The 19,518-nt window shown below is 40.9% G+C and overlaps 1 protein-coding gene across 1 annotated transcript in view; it reads left to right on the top strand.

Moving 5' to 3' along the window:
* The window catches only part of LOC123967986 (CREB-regulated transcription coactivator 2), a 55,924-nt gene that overhangs the window by 31,003 nt on the left and 5,403 nt on the right, over positions 1-19,518 (top strand). The window contains exons 11-14 of the mRNA XM_046044424.1: positions 9,848-10,317; positions 12,159-12,548; positions 12,699-12,896; positions 18,688-18,838. Of these exons, the coding sequence (XP_045900380.1) occupies positions 9,848-10,317; positions 12,159-12,548; positions 12,699-12,896; positions 18,688-18,838 (1,209 nt within the window). The remainder of the gene's footprint in view (positions 1-9,847; positions 10,318-12,158; positions 12,549-12,698; positions 12,897-18,687; positions 18,839-19,518) is intronic.

Genomic DNA, 19,518 nt, shown 5'->3' with positions numbered 1-19,518 from the left:
AAAAAAGCTGGAAAATGTCTTTTTAGTCTGAAGACTTTTTTGAGTGCAAACCATCCTTTCTTGAGCTTTAATGCAGTAAACATATTTTAAACAGTTAATTTGGCTCGCTTGACATTGCATTGTCCTGCGATGTGACTATTGTGCAAGGGGACATTGCAATGACGATGCTGAAACGATATATTGTGCAGCTCTAGTGGGTGGAGTAGCCACCGTCGCGCAATTGTTGATAGACTATTACACATGTAATGTGTAACCAGTCAGGTAGTGACGTGGGCGGGATGTTGAGCGAGACTACAGACAGAGAGGCGTCTATATCACAGCCAAATTTAAAATTAGTTTAACCCTAACTTTTTTTGTTTTGTTGATCCAAAAATGATCTGAATCATAGGTTTTGTGATCCGTTGCACCGTAAGTTACAACCCGTTCTCAAAAAGGCAATAAAAGAGCTGATTTATTTCATTGAAAAACTACATATAGCAGCTTTAACTTGGTGACTACAGTGTGGGGAAAAAACTATACAAAAAAAAGAGTTAGAATCTGGAATTATCCTTTGAGATCAAAACACAACGACACAGAAGGGCTTTTTGTGTTTTAATAAAAAAAATTTAATTCTATGACAGAGGAGTTGGGATTAATTCAGTCAGTTTTGGTCTTTTCATGGAATTTGTTGATTATAAATTTAAATATAATATAAAAAAGGCTGTATTATCCTTTTTAAAATGGTCTCAGTAGACAGGCCTTGTTAAACTTTCTGTTTCTGTTGTGAGTCATATGTGCATGTTCAGATGTGCGCTTGGATTCAATAAAGAGACCTCCATCGAGGAGCTGCCCTGTAACCAAAGAGTCATAGTTCAGCTCCTGCAACAGCAGTTGTAGATCAGCCTGCTCAGTTGTTGTAAATGTGTGTGGATCAAAGCCTCAGCTAAGTGACTAATGTGAAGGTTAGCAGAGGATGTATGTGGGTGAGAGCGAATGAGATGAAACGAAGGGGGATGTACGGTGGGGCAGCGCTCTAAATTTAGCGTCAGAGAGAAAAGGGAGGGGTTTTTTTCGTGGGTGGCGCAGTCGGAAAATGTAGCCGTGTTTTATCGTTTGTGAGGTGACTGTACCAACCACAGGCAGGAAGCTGTTCTCATCTCGACCTCGGCTGCAGCTCTCCGGCCCTGAATGTGGATCATCACATTGTCTTTATAAGGTTGTAAACCAGATGGACAGATATTGTCACCTGGAACCCAAAAGGGGAAGAACAAGCCATTATAAACATTTTATATTTTTACTTTTCCCAGTACCAGGGAGTGTGTGAATTTACTATTTAAATGTTAAGTTCCTGTTCTAAAAACTTTTATCATCATGTCATGTGTCACACCACAAGTTAATGAGTTAGTGAGTAAGTTTTGTGACACATAATTTCCATTGGGGCAAAATTTACACATGAAATATCAAATTCTATGACATTTACCCTTAGAACCCTGCCTTCTCCCCCGACTGGACCTCTGTCTATGTAGGCCACAATCAACGACTTACACAGGACTTTCTAGATTGCGGATATCTTGTTTCCCCAGAATATGTCAGACTGTATTGATTTTGGTGACACAATTGCATCTTCTTCTGTCTTACCCTAAATTCAGGATACAGAATGTAACAAGCCACGTAAGCTTTCCGTTCAGGCCCCCGTGAATCAGACATTTGTATTGTTGTTTTTGTTTTTTTCATGAAGAAAATATAAAAAGTATGTTTGAGGGTGTGGTGTGGGAATCCTGTAAGTGGTCAGCAATAGGCGGCCCGCAGGCCAGATTGCTTTGATAGCAGAAAAGTAAAAACGAAATAAATTGATGGCGGTTGATGCTGAAATAGATCTCAGTCATGACAGCAACAATGACGCACAAAATCACTTCCTCTGAAGTGATTGTGCCTCCAAAATAAAAACGCGAGAATGTTTGTCATGTTGGGTTTAATGAGAGCTTTTCTGAAGGACATTCGAAGGAGACTCTGGCTTGGATGGTTGGTGTGCTTTTGCATTTACTAATCGATGAGGAGACAAACCTGGGCTGTGTGAGGTGAGGATTCCCCAGAATGTAAAAGTAAACATTACCACAGTCAAGCAGCGGTAGGGACCTGGCGGTTTTTAAAGGTAGAAATGCGGCAGCTGATGCTGCAACGTTATATGGATCAGACATGACCAACACTTGCAGTTTGTGTTCATATCTTTCTTTTTCTTAAGTTGAAAGGTGATCCAAATAAAATTTGACTACTTTTGTCTCTACGGGGGAGACGCAGTGTTGATCTGTTGTTTTGCCCTCCAGGTCACCGCGCGTGTCACGTGACTGAAAACTATGAATAGGCTAATCAGTTTGTTTAACAAGGGAGAAAAAAAGAGAGTCCCAAACTCTACCGTCTGAGCTAAACGTGCACATGAGTGTGTAAGGGTTTGAAATAATTTGACTGAAATAATGTTCTGGCCCGCCATTTAACGGCTTAAAGATTTGGCCTGATGTCAGACTTATTTGCCGACCATTGCTGTAATGGCTCGTATGTTTAACAAAAAACCCGGAAGACATTCATAGGAAGACATTCATAGGAAGACATTCATAGGGCACAATAAACATCGAAAATCACCAATACATTTTGAATTTTGGTGTTCAAACATTGCATATTTAAAATCAAATAAGGCGTCCCTTTATCAACGTCTAACATATTTACTGGTCCAAATGAGGAGCATAGAGGAAGAAAACTGCATTGTTTTTGGCTCCACTAGTGTCACTCGGTCAGTCCACACTGAAATATCAGATAGATTTTCATCCACTTTGTTACAGATATTGGTACACTGAGGTTAAGTAATGTTTCCCACAGAATGACAGTGTAACTGTGGTGACGTTTTATAAAGTAACCGAAAGGACAGAGAACACTGGTCTTTTGGATTTTTCACAGCAGCAGGTGTGCTGCATGCGGAGGAGGCTTGTTCGTGCTTGTAAAACATCCACCATGTCTGCCTCTTCTAACCAGATAACCTCTCTCTCTGTGCTTCTCTGCAAAATGCTAAAATGGGTCACCAAATATACCTGGGCAGCCCTCCAAGTTAAAGCCTATATGTAGGAAAAATTGGTAACTCTTAATGACTTCTAGATATAGTTAATAAATTCAAAGATTTCTTAATAAATCAGATCTTGTAAATCAGAAGTATTTTTTTACATGTACGAGGAATTTGCTTTAGTGATGAGGTGCCACATGTAGACAAACAAACAGTTGATATATAAATAAATGTAGAAATATATAAATACAGAATAAACAAAGGCAAGTTATAAAAAAGAATAAAAGAATAGAGAATAATACTACGTGAATAAGACAACATGGCAGATATTTACATTTGCATTTCTCTGGGTTTGTGCTGTGCAGACATATTGCAGTGGGAGAGGATATAGTATTTATATAAATGACAAGATCTAAAAAAGAAAAATTATTAATAAAGTAATTTATCATTAATGTGGACAAGTGATGCCGCTAGGGATGTCACGAGAACCGATACTTTGGTACCAAGTCGATACCAAAATTCTGAAAAGATGTCTGTATTCATGTTGCTAGGTACTGAAGGTACAAGAGATCCAACCTGTGGAAGGTGCAAGTGCAGCTGCAGCGACAGCTCCACCTTGACTCGACCAATAGAAAAGAGTTTGAAGTTAGTTTCTCGGCTGTTTCCTTCAGTAGCTCCGTGTCAAAGCCTGGATTTCTTCCAGTTTTGGGATCTGTTGGAGAGCTACTTATGCAGACGTTTAACAGTTTGATCACTTGAAAATCACCAAAAATGACGATGCAGTTCGCAGCTCTAAGAACTGAACATCAGTCCAACGCTCCTGTTACTGTAGAAGGAGTTAGGGACCGTCTGAAAAGTGCAATATGATCCATTTCAATCATCAATAACTTCAGTTTTTCAGTATAAAAATCTCAGACAACTGCCAGTATAGATAGAGATATAGATATCTTAAACATTTCACATCTGTGAGTTTGTAAAGAAAAGTTAAGTAATTAAATAAAACATTATAATATGCACAGTACAAGGATGTTTGCTCATTTATGAATATATTGACATCAAACAACCTCTCATCTGTCCTGGACATCCTCTCACAGCTGTTAGTTGTTCTTATATCGCAATATATATTGTTCTTTGAGTGTATGTTGAAGAGCATGATGGGATTTATTGATTTGTTTTATTTTTTTTACTGTGGTATCGAATTTGGTATCTAGAATCGTGGAATTTTATTGTTATTTGTATAGACTATTACATTTCTGGTATTGTGACATCCCTGACTAACACGTAAAGCTTGTGCAGACTACACAACTTTCAGCGTCGGCCTATCGCCGTGCTGTTCACACTACACAACTTGCCGTCTTGTGACGGGAGTCTTGAAGCTGTTGTGGCGTTCACACTACGTGACTGATCGGTGACAGGGGGTCACTCACTACACGAGCTGACAGAAGCCGTGTCACCCGACGCTGGTCTCCAAACCACGTTTTGTCATGAAAACGCACATGAAACAGCTGTTGTTTGTTATTATAAAGATGGCAATTATAAAGACAAAGAATCTGGGTGAAAGGATGGATTAGCACACGCAGGTAGCAGGGATTGTCTGAGCTACAGAGAGCTGGAGGGGAGTAAAATGTGTTTTGTGGTAAAAAAGTAGCTGCCTGCTCTGCCAGCTGCCTGCTCTCATTGGCTGGATGTGGATGTCGAGTCGGCCGACTCCTCCAGATATTTGGCTTTCTAGATATCTGGCAGACGTCGGCAAAGTGTCAGTGATGTGTCGGAGAGCCGTTTTGATGCGTAGTTGAGTAGTTCGCACATAACGACTGGCGACCGCTGATTGATCACAGCCTGACGGTTGCCAAGCTCTCCGACCGGCAAACGTAGTGTGAACTAGGCTTTACACAGATCGCAGATAATATCAACATTTTGTGCTATGCGAGAGGGAGTTATCGGTTGTGTGACCTAAACCAGGTCAGAAAGTAGACATGAAATGCAGATTTTGGATGAAGCTGACCTACTGAGTGTTTATAAAAAGAAGTATAGGAGGGAGGAAAGTGGTAAGGTAAAGCAGCTTGGGAGCAGTTGAAGTGAGTGAAGGCAGGAGGGGAGGGAGTGTTTGGGGACAGAGCTGATGTTTTCACCTGCTGAAATCACCTGGGGAGGAGCTGATTCCCCGAGCACACGTTGAACATCAAACCCACAGCCTCTGTGTGGAGAAAAAAGAGAAAAGGCAACTATCCTGTAAACCTTAGTAAAGATTCATATTCATAACAATATATATTTTTTATGATATGGAAACATAATAATGACACAAGGATATATATATTATTATAGTCACACTCTAGGTTTGTACCATTAATTGCGGTGCAGCAGCAATTAAAGGTGACTAATGGATGACTTTTATGAAACATGTTGTTGTTGAGCAGTGTACTGCCACTGTGAGCTGCTTGAGGAAAACAAATATCAGGTGTGTTTTTCACGTAGGAGGAATTGCGGATTTATTTATTAATTCACTCGTCGTTCAGGCGTCTGCTGTGTTGTGATGTTCTGTCTCATAATTCATCGTGTCTCTTCATTCTCCTCCTTTTTGATTAATGAAATAATCTTGCATTCTCTCAAAGGTGTCAGCTTTGCTCGATTAGTGCTGAAATGATTGGTGAAGTAATTCATTAATTGATCAGTCAGAACAGTAATTGACGACAGCTTTATTAATCATTTATCTCCACTGAGAGTTGAAAAATGTTTTTATGTGTGTCGGGAGATGATTTGTCAAGTCGTTTGTCAAAAAATAACCCTAACGATGTCATAGTGATGTCATCAGGTTATCTCAGTTTGGGCTTGGAGATGATGTGGCTGTTTCCCATTGCTGGAACCAGCTCAGCTCACCTCTACTCGCTTGTACTCGGCTCGCTTTGGTGCCCCATAATAACAATTTAACAAACAAACTGGATAAAGTTATATAAGTTTGTAAAAGAACTCTAGAGAAAGGAACAAAAAAGAAAAACGAGCATAATGACGGAGCAGTTTTGCAGGTCTGAGGCTGCACCGGTTTAACAGCACTGACCTGTTGATAAATAAAACTTTAAAGTTCTGTTGTGTTCTACCAGTTTTATACGGAGCCGCTGAAGGGTTATGAAACGAATATATTTGAGGACTACTTTTGCATTCCCTTGCATTATTTTGCGCTCTCTAGGGATACACCGAATGTTCAGCCACCAAAATTAATCGGCCAAAAATAGCAAATAAAAAAGCACTTTCGGTGTTTGGCTTAATAAGTCAAAAGACCGGCTATATTTTACCGAACAATTACGTTGATATGTTGGCTTTGTGGAAGGATTTTAAAGTGTCTGAGAAAGACACAAAAATGGCCGTTTGTCTCCCAGCACATCCACTCCATCTGTGGCTGACTTCTTAGAAAAGAACCGCTTTGATTGTTTCTGTCACACTGTTTGTGAGAAGGCGATTAAGTTAGCCGCACCTAAATTTGGAGTGCACATGTATTCAAACCTTTATGGTAAATCCACTGAAACTGCCCAGAGCGAGCTGACAGGCAGGTTAGTGGCTTTATCCTGACCAGTCAGCAGTCTGCAGTGATTTCACGTCACCTTTTGGAAACCAAAAAAGGCGAGTAGAGTCGAGGCGAGTTGAGCTGGTACTATCCGGTGGAAAAGGGGCTCTAGTGTCTAAACCATAACGAGTTGCGTCATGGGAAGTGTAGCATCCAGTTGTTTTTGGAGTTTCACTAATAGGCAAGTGGGAAGCTTCCTGTCTGAGATGTGAATCCAACGCGGAAGTCCCTTAAACCTGCATTCTATTGAACGGCCAGCAGGGGGCGACTCTTCTGGTTGCAAAAAGAAGTCCGGCTCCATTAGAAATAAAATTCTCAGCTGATTTATTCCCTCAGTAAACACTTTCCTAATGAGTTTATGGTCTCAGTCGCTGGTTTCAAGTCTTCTTCAACACAGCATGATGTTCATTTAGTAAATTATGGTCCTATTTAGAGGAAAATAAAGTATAAAGCAGAGTATGCTGCAGGGCGGGATTATCTAATTGACAAGCCGTTACCATGGCGATCTGTCAATCAGGCTAGAGTGACTCGTACCCACGGCATTCTGTAAATTTAACCAGCGCCGTTGAAAAAGCTTATTAGGTGTCGGCTGTTCATTTTCTTTGATGAGTACATTTAGTTTTAAGACTGTTGTTTGCTAGACAAAGTTATCAGCCCTGTTAAAATGACAGTTAACGTGAATTAAATATGCACCTAGCTAAACAAGCTAACAAACTCCACACACGGCCGTTAGCTCCAGGGGCGTAGGAACGACTTTGAACCTAGGGGGGGGCGCTGAAATGCTACGGCGGTTCAGTGGCATGCTCCCCTGTTTTTTATTTATTTAAGTAAAGCACTTAAATGCTAATTTCCAATGACTTTTGAAAACAGAATGTACTTATTAGTGTTACCTCTGACATGAATAGCAATTGTAAGTCGCTTTGGATAAAAGCATCACGTTGCACGTTTGAGTTGTCTGTGATATTTCTTGTGTCTCACTTGGCCCTGACTCACCCTGTTCTGTGGTCACAAGTTTTTAAGGTCAAGGATGTTCTCATACAGAGGCAAAAAAGTGGCCCAGGACTTTGTCCCTGATCAGTCCACTCTCCAGACAAAGCATTTATTGGGGCTTCTGGGTCTTTAGAGATCTTTGTTCCTGCATTCTTGAGAATTGAGTACATCACTATAAGAATGCAAATAAGCCATTAAAATACATTATCGAAACTAGAAACCCCTCTCTAACTCTCCTAAAGTAAAGTAATCACCTCAGCTGAGCCCTTGAGTACAATAAATAAATAAATAAATAAGACAATTTTACCATAAACTGGTGCTTTGGGCTGTGCTGGTTTTGTTGTGCTATTGTCCTCATCTCTGCTCTCTGTCTCATGTTCACCATGTCAGAGCTAGTATTGGGGCTGCTGGCCAGTGGTAGGTACAGTACTCAAAATCTTTACTTAAGAAAAAGTACAATAACTCCTATATTCAAGTAAAAGGAAAAAAAGAATAATATATTTAATAATATATTTCATCTGCTGTGCATCAAGTTTGAAACAGCCGCTTTCCAACATGGTTATTTCTATGCTTTTTGCTTTGCTTTGGTTGATTATCTGTAATTTAGCTATTTTTGTTTAATACAATTATTTTCCTTTTAAAATCTACATGAACTTATTGATAAGAACATTTTAAAATATCACACTTACAGGCAACAAACATAGGCTGGGCAGTATCTGTTATTATGGACATGTAGCCAACCGAACCACTTGCTTTGCAATAATACAGGCAGCTAATACAATCTGATAATTCCTAAAGCATCTAAATAATCTTTACAACACAAATCATTATTGTGGCAGCAACACGGGAGTAACTTGTTGTTGAAGCAGGGTAAACCTGCATACAGAGGAAGCTGTGCATCGTTTGGAAAGCCCAACAGGACTGTTGTATCCACCAATATTTTCCCAAAAATGATTGTTTCCTGAATAAATAACAGCTGGTAGCTGCTGAGTGAAAGCCAAGATTAGTTTCACCAGCGACATTCTTTTATGGACTCACCGTCAGACATCGCTATAAAGTAACCAGTGTGTATTAGCAAAAAGAAACGGGCTAATGTCAATCAGGAGAAAGCGATTTCTCTTTTCAACAACAGTATACTGTTAATATATTAGAATCAATCCAGTGATCATCAGACTTAGATGTTACAGTGTGAAGTCTACATTTGCTCTGTCCAGACAATACTCCGTTTATGGAAAGTGAAAGTATTTCACTAGCCGGCCTTTTAAAGAGCGATGCAGGCTGCTTTCCAACACGGCCACCAGTGCAATGGTGTGGCTCACTGTTGTATTATTACAAGAATATCCTTAAAGGCTGAAAGATTTTCTAAATGTTTACATCTGCCCAGCTCATTCATATCTGTGATATATCGCCGACACCAGGCGCTCTTCTGCGTAACTGCGTGCACACAGCCTGGATGACAGCTAAAAGCAAAATGCAGATTACAATTACAATTTTATTATTTATTTATTTTGCAAATTTGCGTTACTTGTAACAAGTTACAACCCAACTCTGCTACAAGCTTCCTCACTACTGTATTCAGGTATAATTAACAGCAGCACAAAAGAAAAGTCTGTAATTTTGAGGAACTTTGCTGCACCTGTCTCCAGCAACTTCTTTTTTTTTCTCCCTCAACTTATTTTAGCTCCACCTTTGCGTTGTATCGCATGTTTTCTATCCATAATTTCTGTCTGCATTTTAACCATTTAATTAGGCCCTTATTTTTGATGTAGAGTGTGTGATTGATTGAGTAGTCACTCATAGTAAACCGCATGCGGGGGAAAAAACGTTTACACCGTGAAAGTGAGGGGGGACAAAACATAGATTTTGAAATGTAGGGGGGGCATGTCTCCAATGGCTCCTACGCGTATGGTTAGATGACATTATGTCCACTTCTTTTTTTACATTCTATGGTCATAGGACAAAAAGTCAGGATATTCAGGCGTCTGCTGCTTTGATGTTGTCTGTTACTGGTCCCCCAACTTTATAGATGTGCAATAATAACCTGCCAGACTTCCCCTTTAAGTAACTTATAATGGTTCTTTGCTTTACATTACCTTGTTTTAATAACTAAAAACTAAATCAGAAAATGTTTTGGGGATCCAATCTGTGACTATTTCCTCGGTTTCTTCACTATTTGATCTTTTGTTGTGTTTTCTCTCCCTGTCTTTGTCTCTGTGGATGTTGAGAGTACGGTTGTGTTTATAGTTTTTTGTTTTGCTTTGCCTCCTCAGGTCTCCTGGCGTCTCTACAGAGCACGCTCAGTAACCCGTCCCTGCAGTCATCGCTAAGCAACCCCAACATCCAGTCATCGCTCAGCAGCCACTCCTTTTCCAACTCTTTGAGCTCCGCCTCCCTGCACTCGTCGCTCAGCAACCCCTCGCTGCAGTCGTCCCTCAGCTCCTCCCCCTCCCTGCAGTCCTCCCTCAGCAGCCAGTCACTGCACTCCTCACTCAGTAACTCCTCCCTCCAGTCGGTGTCCAGCAGTAACCCCAGCTACAGCAGCGGCGTGGGCGGATCCAGCTCCTGCTCCTCTTCCTACTCGCCGCTGCTCAGTGGACAGGGTCAGCCATCACTCAGCACGTCGCCGCGGAGGCGAGCACAGCTCTCCCCGCTCATCCTGCCCATGGGAGGGGAGTCACGGAGGCACCACTCCAAACAGTTCTCCCCGACCATCTCCCCCACCCTGTCCTCCATCACACAGGTAACAACTACACATTAATCCCCATCAGTACAAACACTGCAGGCCTGTTAAGCTCACAAAGTCACATGTCTGTTTATAAAGTTGAGAGAGACATTTTTAGCTTATCACAGAGTCAGTGTCAGAGCATCCTGTGTAAATACCACAGCGGGAGCAGACTAGGTCATGCCAGATGTGTTTTCTCCCTTGAATCTGTCTGGAACTTTATTTAAACCTTTTAGTATATAAAATTCACTCAAGACCAGTGTTGGTCTGTACTGTAATAATATTAGTTTTTCTAGTAACGTGTAGCGTAACGGATTACTATTTCCAAAGCAGTAATAATATTGCAGTTATTAATCCACGTAACGCTGCATTACTGCGTTACCAGAACACAACTTGTTTTGTTGTCCTTGACGTGTATGTGCGACTGTGTGGCAGGTCAGGGGCAGTGGAAGTCAAGGAGCCGGACCTTATGTTGTTCAGATCAGCTGTTAGCCAAAAAGCTAAAGGAAGAATGGAGACTGAGGGAAAGGGGCTTTCTTTCCACAGCTGGAAGTTTTACCATTACTGTGTCAGAGTCTAAGATGCAAAGAACATTGTCGTCGTTGCTGGTCTCACAAAGTTTACAACCGCGAACAATTCTACATCTAATTTATTGAAATATCTGCTAAAGGAGCACAGCAAGGAGAAACTTTTAGTGATACTCCGGCTGCTGCTGCCAGTGATGCTTGGACTCGTGTAACGTTTTAAGTTCTGTTAAACACTGAATACTGCTCTTATAAAAGCTTGGGCAGAAAAACAGTCGTTCAAAAGTAGGCATTGACTTGCTTTCTTTTTTTATTTCAGCCAGTGACATTATATTTTTTGTAAAAACATACTTCTTGCTGCCCTTATGAATATACTAATATAATAATAATATATATATAATAATATACTTGCAATGTTTTTTATTTTGTTAAATACTGCGTAGCATCATCTGGTCTGAGAGGCTGAAGTGTTTTCAGTTTGGCTGTTTGTTGACTCCTCAGGTTCATTATTGTTCCAGTAAAGTGGATTAATTTTTAAAATGAGCTGTTGAACAGGCTGTCCATCACTTTTTAGGAAGGGGCGGGGCAAAGACTCATGAAAGTAATATAGTAACGTAACTACTTACTGTTAAAAGCCAGGAATAAGTAAGTTTTTAAGGAGTAATAAGTAAAAAGTAACTGCTTAGTAACTTGCCCAACACTGAATATTTTAGTAGAAGAACTCAGTCAATAACACAGTTCTGCCAGGAGGTTCTGATCTTGTTCCTCCCGAATGCATATTTTTCACACATGGTTGCAGTGTGTCTACTTAACATTGTCATTCTGTTTCTAAGTATTGTAATTTTACTGTTATCTCTGAATACAAGATGTCTATCATATGTCTGTCCATTGTGGAAAAAGAATTCCTCTTCTGTTGCTCTCTTTTTGGAGTTTTTGCCAAACCAGACTAGCCTTTGAGGTGCTATATAAATCAGTTTGGTGTGTTTCTGCCGATTACACAGAATCAATTTTAAACTGCAGATAAGATAATTGTTAACCTCCTGTTGGGCGATATAATAAGATGCTGTAAGATGTCAGAGATTTTTCGGCTGCTGAAAATAGTCGTAGTTCTGCTAGCGGGCAGAACAATTTTGGATTTTACATTGAATTTGTGCTTGTGATGTATCTTTTTTTCTTTGTCAGGCATTTAAATGTAGATGCTCCAGAGTTTAAATTGTATTTCCCTAAATATGCAAAGTGTGAAGGTTCCCTAACTAATCCAACACAGACAAAAAGAAATCTAGTATGTAGCAGAAGAGTGGCACTAACATCTAACCCCATCCCTCCCCCCGACAGGGCGTCCCTCTGGACACCAGCAAACTCCCTCTGGACCAGAGGCTTCCTCCCTACCCACTCAGCCAGTCCCACCAACACCAGCCGGGCTCCCACCAGCCTCTTCCCGGTCTGCCCGGCTCCCAGCCCGGCCAACAGCCCGGCCAGCACCACCACCAACAACAGATGCTCCGCCTTCAGCAGCCGCGGCCCAACGCTCAGCAGCAGCAGCAACATCAGCAGCAGCAGCAGCAACATCAGCAGCAGCAGCAGCAACAACAACAGCAGCAGCAGCAGCAGCAACAACAACAGCAGCAGCAACATCAGCAGCAGCAGTCGCAGTCCATGCAGCAGCTCCACCTGCAGAATCTACGCAACACACACAACCAGCACATGCAGCAGCACTTTGGAACGGTAGGCCTGCTGGGTCAAATGAAAGGAGATGAGATTGTCCAGATTAGTAGATTACATGGATTAGATAAAGACATACAATACATAACGCTCACCTGTGCAGTTCAGCTTACACGGCGATTACTGTGTGTGTGTTTTGTTTTTGTTTTTCAGCAGCAACAAAGGCCGATGGGGCAGCACGGTAACGTGGCGAACACGCAGCTGATCAAGAACGAGAGGGCGATGGATCAGTGCGTCCAGAGCTCCTCGTCCTCTCAGTGTCACGTCAAACCAGAAACGGAGCAGCAGAGAGCCGACGGCCTCCCTCAGCTCCAACAAATCAGCCACAACCTGGCCACCGACTTCTACAATGTAAGTCACCACAGAAACATGCACACTTGTTGACCATCCCAGCTCCACTCAGTAAAAAAACAACAGTCCTGATAGTGCTCCCTAGAGGCTACAGCATTTATTACAGCCGTAACATGAAAGAGTTGGACAGGACAAACAACACACTGATGATTTATCTAATCTAGAGTCTTTTCATGGCAACCTGCCCATTAGATTTTGATTAAAAAGTGAGAATTTTAACCTGATAGTGATTTAATAGGAAAGGTCAACGGGGTCACCAAACAAACTGAAATTCATGCTCTGTTGGGCCAGAAGCATCGACAGCAAATATCGGTGTCCATCAGGTAATTACTGCTCAGGATACCTTGTCGAGAAGCAAAGTGTTGGTCATGAGGAAGTGTGCTGTGATGGTGGAGCTGCAGGAAAGTTCAGGAGGTCACCCAAATCAGTAGGGTTCATCATCTGAGGAGCAGGAAAGTCCGTGTAAAGAAAACGCACGGTTATGTGGCCGGTTTTTATGGTTGTTCAGATTTCTTTATTAGGACTCAAGTGTTCGTCGGAAGGATAGATCACGAGCACTGTACAGCACCACATTAGGGCTGCACGATATTGGAAAAAACTGCCATTGCAATATTTTTCTTTTTCTGCGATATTTATTGCGATATGAAAAAATACAGGAATTTTCACCAGATAGAATTATTGGGGATATAGTAATTGCTTTTTCGGTCCACTGTTTCGGTGGTTTTCTCGTCCTCTTTGGCTTATTTTCAAGTTGTCAACAACTAACAGGGCCTGCTTCAAGCAACGAAAAAAGTTGAGGTGTTTGAGTTCATTTGACTTTCTTTACATCGCCTGTCCTGTGATGTGACTATTGCGCATGGGCACATTGCGATGACTATGCTGAACCGATATATTGTGCAGCCAGAGCACAAATTAACATAACAATAACACACCATTTTACTCCCCCCATATCATTCCCAATACAGACAGGACAGGAGAAGGCAGGGCTCTTGGTCTCCTCATTGAGACACCTTGTTCAGGGCTGCTTTGGCTGCAGATACCAACCACTGCCCCTCAGGGACCTGTACCTGTGTCCAGAAGGTAGCAGGAGAGGTTGGGTGTGGGCTGACTTCTTATCTTGGCGGCAGTGTTGATTAATCATCTAATAATCTAATAATGTGAGAGAATTCAACTCCCTCATTTTATGTCAGTGAGACAATAACGTTGTAAAAAAACTAGGGGATGACGGTGGGTAAAATAATTGCCGCCATGATAACTGTCCAGAGCATTAAAATGATTTCTTATATTAGAACCAATGCTTGAAGTGGGCACTTCTCACAAGCTGCCGGTCCACCTCCCTGCCCTCCATATCAGGGTCTCTTGGCTCTATGTGACGCTCACCTGTTTCTGTTCTCACCTGCCTGCTAATCTCTGTTGGTGGAGACACAGGAGAGAGAAGCTCAGGTGCCTGTCATGCAGCCGTGTGCAGAAAGTAGCTCTCGTCAGCCTGGATTTGGCGGAACATTAAAAAAGGTTGACAGCCATCGATGCCATTTATACTGCGGGACATGTAAGAATCAGAATCTCCCCACCACTTTTTAAAGGCATTTAAATGTCCTAAAGAATAGCAACAAGAAATATTAACTAACAGAAGAAAATGCTTTGAGAAAAGGTTTATTGCAATAAGAACACATGCAATGCAATTTCAATATAGAATAAACAAATGCGCATTATCCAAAAAAAGTAACTAATTCTTAATAGTTTTACAATATATGAACCCTTATTTTCTCACCACTTTTCAACACAAGCATATACACACACACCAACATGTGAATGGAATACACGTTTATTATCTGTCTGTTTACAAATGGCTGAAAAAGCTTCTTTTTCTAGCAGAAAATATTTATTGATGTGCAGTTGTTTGCATGTTAAGTTGTTGAGACAGTAATCTATTTTATTAACACAATCCATTTTTTAAGTGTCGTCTATACAGGAAATTGATCTACTATTGAAATAATTTTCAAAATCTAAATATCGGCTCATGAATCAGCTCTTTTTAATTTTAATATCGGCATCGGCCTTCATGAGTTGTATTAATCTAGTGGTTGACCAATAGGGGTTTTTCAATGGCTGATGCTGATATTTGAAGAAAAGGCTGCAGATGGCCGATATAAAATGCCGATATCAAAACCCAGAGAAGTCCTGGATAATCCCATTATTCAGTGCAGAGTGTATAATCTGACAGACATGTTATCTCAGCAGTAATGTGTTGTGTCAGATAGAAGCTTTATTAATGAATGAAACAGAAACATACTTTGGGTTCTGCTGTAGATTTCAGAGCGTGCCTGGTGTTTAAGGGAGAGCGGGGTTCAGTTTGTCAGATGTCATTCAGCCGCATTATATTTAAACACTAGCCAGTAATGCTGTTAGATTAGAGCTGCTGTCATTCAGGAGAAACGTGTCACATTTAGAAAAGACACCAGTGACAGAGGACATTTAGGGCTCCAAACCTACTTTTTTTACCACCTTCCCAAAATTCACAATTGGGAGCACCAACATCGTTCACCAACAGCTCACTGACAAGGCTGCTGCAGATGTGTCTGCAGAAACCTCCTGTTTATCTGCGTTGTGAGTGCAGGTATCGGCCCGATTAATCGGCCGACTGGTCTATCATTAATTTAATCGATACCCATAGGAACATGCCCACACCATCACTGCCCTCCTTTTTTTATGTAGTGCTGTCACAATACCAGAAATATAGTAGTCGAGACTGATACAGGCAGTGGTTTAAGATTTTTATAAATGAATTGAAATGAAATGGATAGTATTGCACTTTTCAGACGGACCCTAACTCCTCCTACAGTACATGAGCGTTCTTAGAGCTGCAAACTGCATCGTCATCTTTGGTGATTTAGAGTTGATCAAAACTATCAAACGTCTGCCTGAATTAGCTCTCCAACAGATTCCAACACTGTGAGAAATCGAGGCTTTTATACGGAGCTGTTGAAGGAAACTGTAGCGAAATACCTTCACCCTGTTTCCACACACGACACTTTTCTATCTGACCTTGGTACTTTATTAATATCAAACATGCAGTCTCCGTTTGGCCAACTGTGAGGGAACACTGAGAGCTCAGAAAACACTATCTTAACAAAGGATGCCTCATCACAGGTAAACATCAAGGTGTATGTTCTAGAGCTTCTGGGTGTTTGACTCCAGATTCAACAACAACAACCAACTAAACTTCATAACTTTAATCTGTTTTGGTCTCTTACAAAAACAAGTAATTTGCAGATGACTTTGCACTATCTTTAGTAAGTGGTAATGTCGTGTTGGGTTAGCTGATTGAATCATCTTTATTTGGCCGTGCTCAACAGACCAGTCAGACACATTCATTTCTGATTATCGGTCCTGCATTTATTGTTGATGTGTTTGTCTCAAACGTATTGATGTTGTGGTAGATGGTCATACACATGTATAGACCATTACACAATTATGTGTTTGTGGGTGCCACTTAGTAACATGAGCGCATCCTCCTGCTGATTTAGCTTAATCTTCTCCTAGAGGTTCACTGCTGCTGCAAAAACACTGACAAATAAAATGTTTTTATTCGTATTAAAGGATTCATTTTAAAGACGGGGCGCTAATTTGAAAGTATGCACTTGTCCAATCGATGTCATGTCTCGGGATCAGAGGTGTAGGTGTCACACTGTGTGTGTGATGTAATGTTGAGGTGAAATGAAAGGGAAACAGCACCTGATGCTACGTCTGCAGGTCCGCTGAGTGGAAGTTATTGTGTAGTGAGAGACTGAGATATCATCCATTCAGCAAACACTCACCAGGAGGCATCTTGGCTTCTGCAGACATCAGAGATTTACCTGGAATTAAAAAAGCATGTTGCTACACAAGTTGTTTAAACATAGAGATTAGACTGTTCTTCAGACAAAACGTGATTTATACTGCTTAGAAGTCTTCAATCTTTTGTGGGTCAACACACATTGCAGGGTGATTTGATAGAATATATTTCCCACCTCATCTGTGTGAACTCTGGAAAGGTAGTTTATGAAAGACGATATCCCTTTTACAAGATGTTTGTTGGTTGACTTGTCATGACATGCATGTATTGGTTCAGGTGCAATCTAACTATCTCGGTTAATCCTCCCAAAACACCAATCCAATTAAAGCCTCAATAACTCCGTTGAAAATGAAGCCATGGGGTGAGAGAGAAGGGCTCGGCAGAGAAGTGAAACTGAAATCACTTTACTTGGTCTTTATTTTTATTGTGGTTACTTACTAAATAAAACAAAATGCAGATAAAACTCAGTTAGTGGCCACACAGAGGATTTCACGTACTGCTGAATCGCCCAGAGTGAAAATATCAATCATGTTTATTGGGTTTTACAAAGGCATACAAGTCATCAGAGCATTATAAAAAGTGAGATTATATACTTGAATTTAATACAAAGAGATTATAACAGGGTCAGTGTACATAGTGCATAACAACTTGTGACACAGACGACCAAATGAACATAAAAATGCAAGAACAGATAGAAAAAGAAGAGACGAGAAGAAGAAGAAACCAAAAACGGACCAGCTGACAGTGAACAGTGTCCATAACAGAAACTAAAAGATGATCAGTGCTGCAGCGTATCATTGACAACCAACCCACCTCAGCCTCTCTCAACCACTAACGCCTCAATCAGGAGTAAGTGGGAAATTTATCCTCTTTAATAAATTGAAAAAACGGACCCCATATTTTTTTAAGAAGCTCTTAATGAAAGTATACGATGGAAGTGCTGCAGATTTCCAGTTGGTCAATAGTAATGTTCTAGCCAGTAATGTGATAAAACGCATCCTTTTTGGGTGTAGAGGTGGAAGGCAACCGTTCCCCCAGTTATGTCCGAGGTTTTATACATCAAAAAATCGAATTATTCCGACACCATATGAATGCACCATCAGTTACCGCTCACCACTCCCTTTGCAAGTGCGCAGGAGAAGCTACAGTCTTCTTACTTTTAACAAACCAGACGACCACTACTTCTACTACCTTTTTTTTACAACTACTAACACTACTACTACTTTTTCTACTAGTACTACTTTTTTTTTTACAACTACTACTACTACTTTTTCTACAACTACTAATACTACTACTTCTGCTTTCTCTTCAACCATATTCACTGTAGTGATGAAACACACTCTGTAGAGCAGTTTGTCCATTTGGGCTACTGTAGAAACATGGTGGCGCAACATGGTGACGTCCATGTAAGAGGACCTGCGGTATATGTAGATAGAAATGTCTCATTCTAAGGTAATAAAAACAAAATGTTTCATTATGTAAGGTCTTTATACACCACTGAAAACATAGTTATGGAAATGATATTGCATTTCTGTCAATAGATCCTCAGAAATATTACACACTGCAGCTTTAACATTGAGTAAGACCGTGTCTTACTCAATGTTAAAGTCTTCTGAGTAAAGAGTAAGTCATGAGTAAGACCATGCACAGAGGATTTGTGTAAACGTTCAAACCTCCTCTGGTATTACCTCCCCCAAATCCTCCTCCCATAGGGTCTTATAAGAATTTAACAACTCTCTATGTAAAATATTTAAGTGCTCAAGTATGTTTCATCTGAAATTTAGTTGGCATTTTTGCTTCATACTAGCTACATGTTAGAGAAAACATCCTGTAAGAGGATAGAGAGACAGCACTGAAAGACATATAAACAATAAAAGCAAAATTCCAAAAGAGAGAACAGGAGGGAAACACGTCTTATCATGGCTGTAACCAAGACTTCTTTTTGATGTTTTCCAGGACGCCTTGTTGAACTCCCTACTGGACGACCCCTATCTGAATTTCCAGCTCACAAGCAAAACCAGCCAGCAGGTAACAGAGCACCTTCACCCGATGTCATCACAAACTGTAAATAACACTGGCTGCAGGGAGCATGACGTCCCCCACTGCTGTCTGAACTGATCATTTGAAACCCAGTAGCTTGTTTTTACAGCTGAGGGAAGAGCCCGGCCACCAATATCAGTTTCATTTTGTCTTTAGTTGTTGTTTTAAAATGAAATGGGGGCATCTCGTGGCTGTCATACAAAAGTAAACGTGGAGGCCACAGAGGTTAGCGGATAATTGCTAACCCTCCTGTTTTTCATTGCCCTCTCCCAGTTTCCTGTATTTCTCCCTATTTATGACAAATGTTCACAACTTTTTGTCCATTTTTACAGTGCGTGTAAGCTCCACAACTCTCTCTGAAGTGACATGCACGTGACGCAGAATTGTGACAACAGTAGCTGTAGAGTGACTTCAGAGTCACATGAACTCTGATCTGACTGTCCAGACTGAGGTCGCATTTCAAAAAATCCGACCTGTACCTGATTTGGACCACAAACGAAAGTGGCCGAACTAGAAAACATCTATGTGACTTGGGCTGTTTATCACTGTTAGAAACAAATCAGACCTGTTGCATGTCATTCCCATTTGTCTCTGCACCAGCGTAGTTTTTTTCACATTCAAGTCACATAAAAGCAAACATTTTTATTAGCCTGGATTTAAAAAAAAAAAAAGATGAGAAAAGATGTGTCAGTTGCCACCTAAAGGCCATTTTATACTTCTGTGTCGAGTCTACACTGTAGCCTACGT

Source organism: Micropterus dolomieu, linkage group LG03 (genome assembly GCF_021292245.1).
Source record: "Micropterus dolomieu isolate WLL.071019.BEF.003 ecotype Adirondacks linkage group LG03, ASM2129224v1, whole genome shotgun sequence".
NCBI classification, from domain to species: domain Eukaryota; kingdom Metazoa; phylum Chordata; class Actinopteri; order Centrarchiformes; family Centrarchidae; genus Micropterus; species Micropterus dolomieu.
The sequence above is the reverse complement of the archived record's forward strand: the minus strand, read 5'-3'. Positions and strand labels throughout refer to the sequence as shown.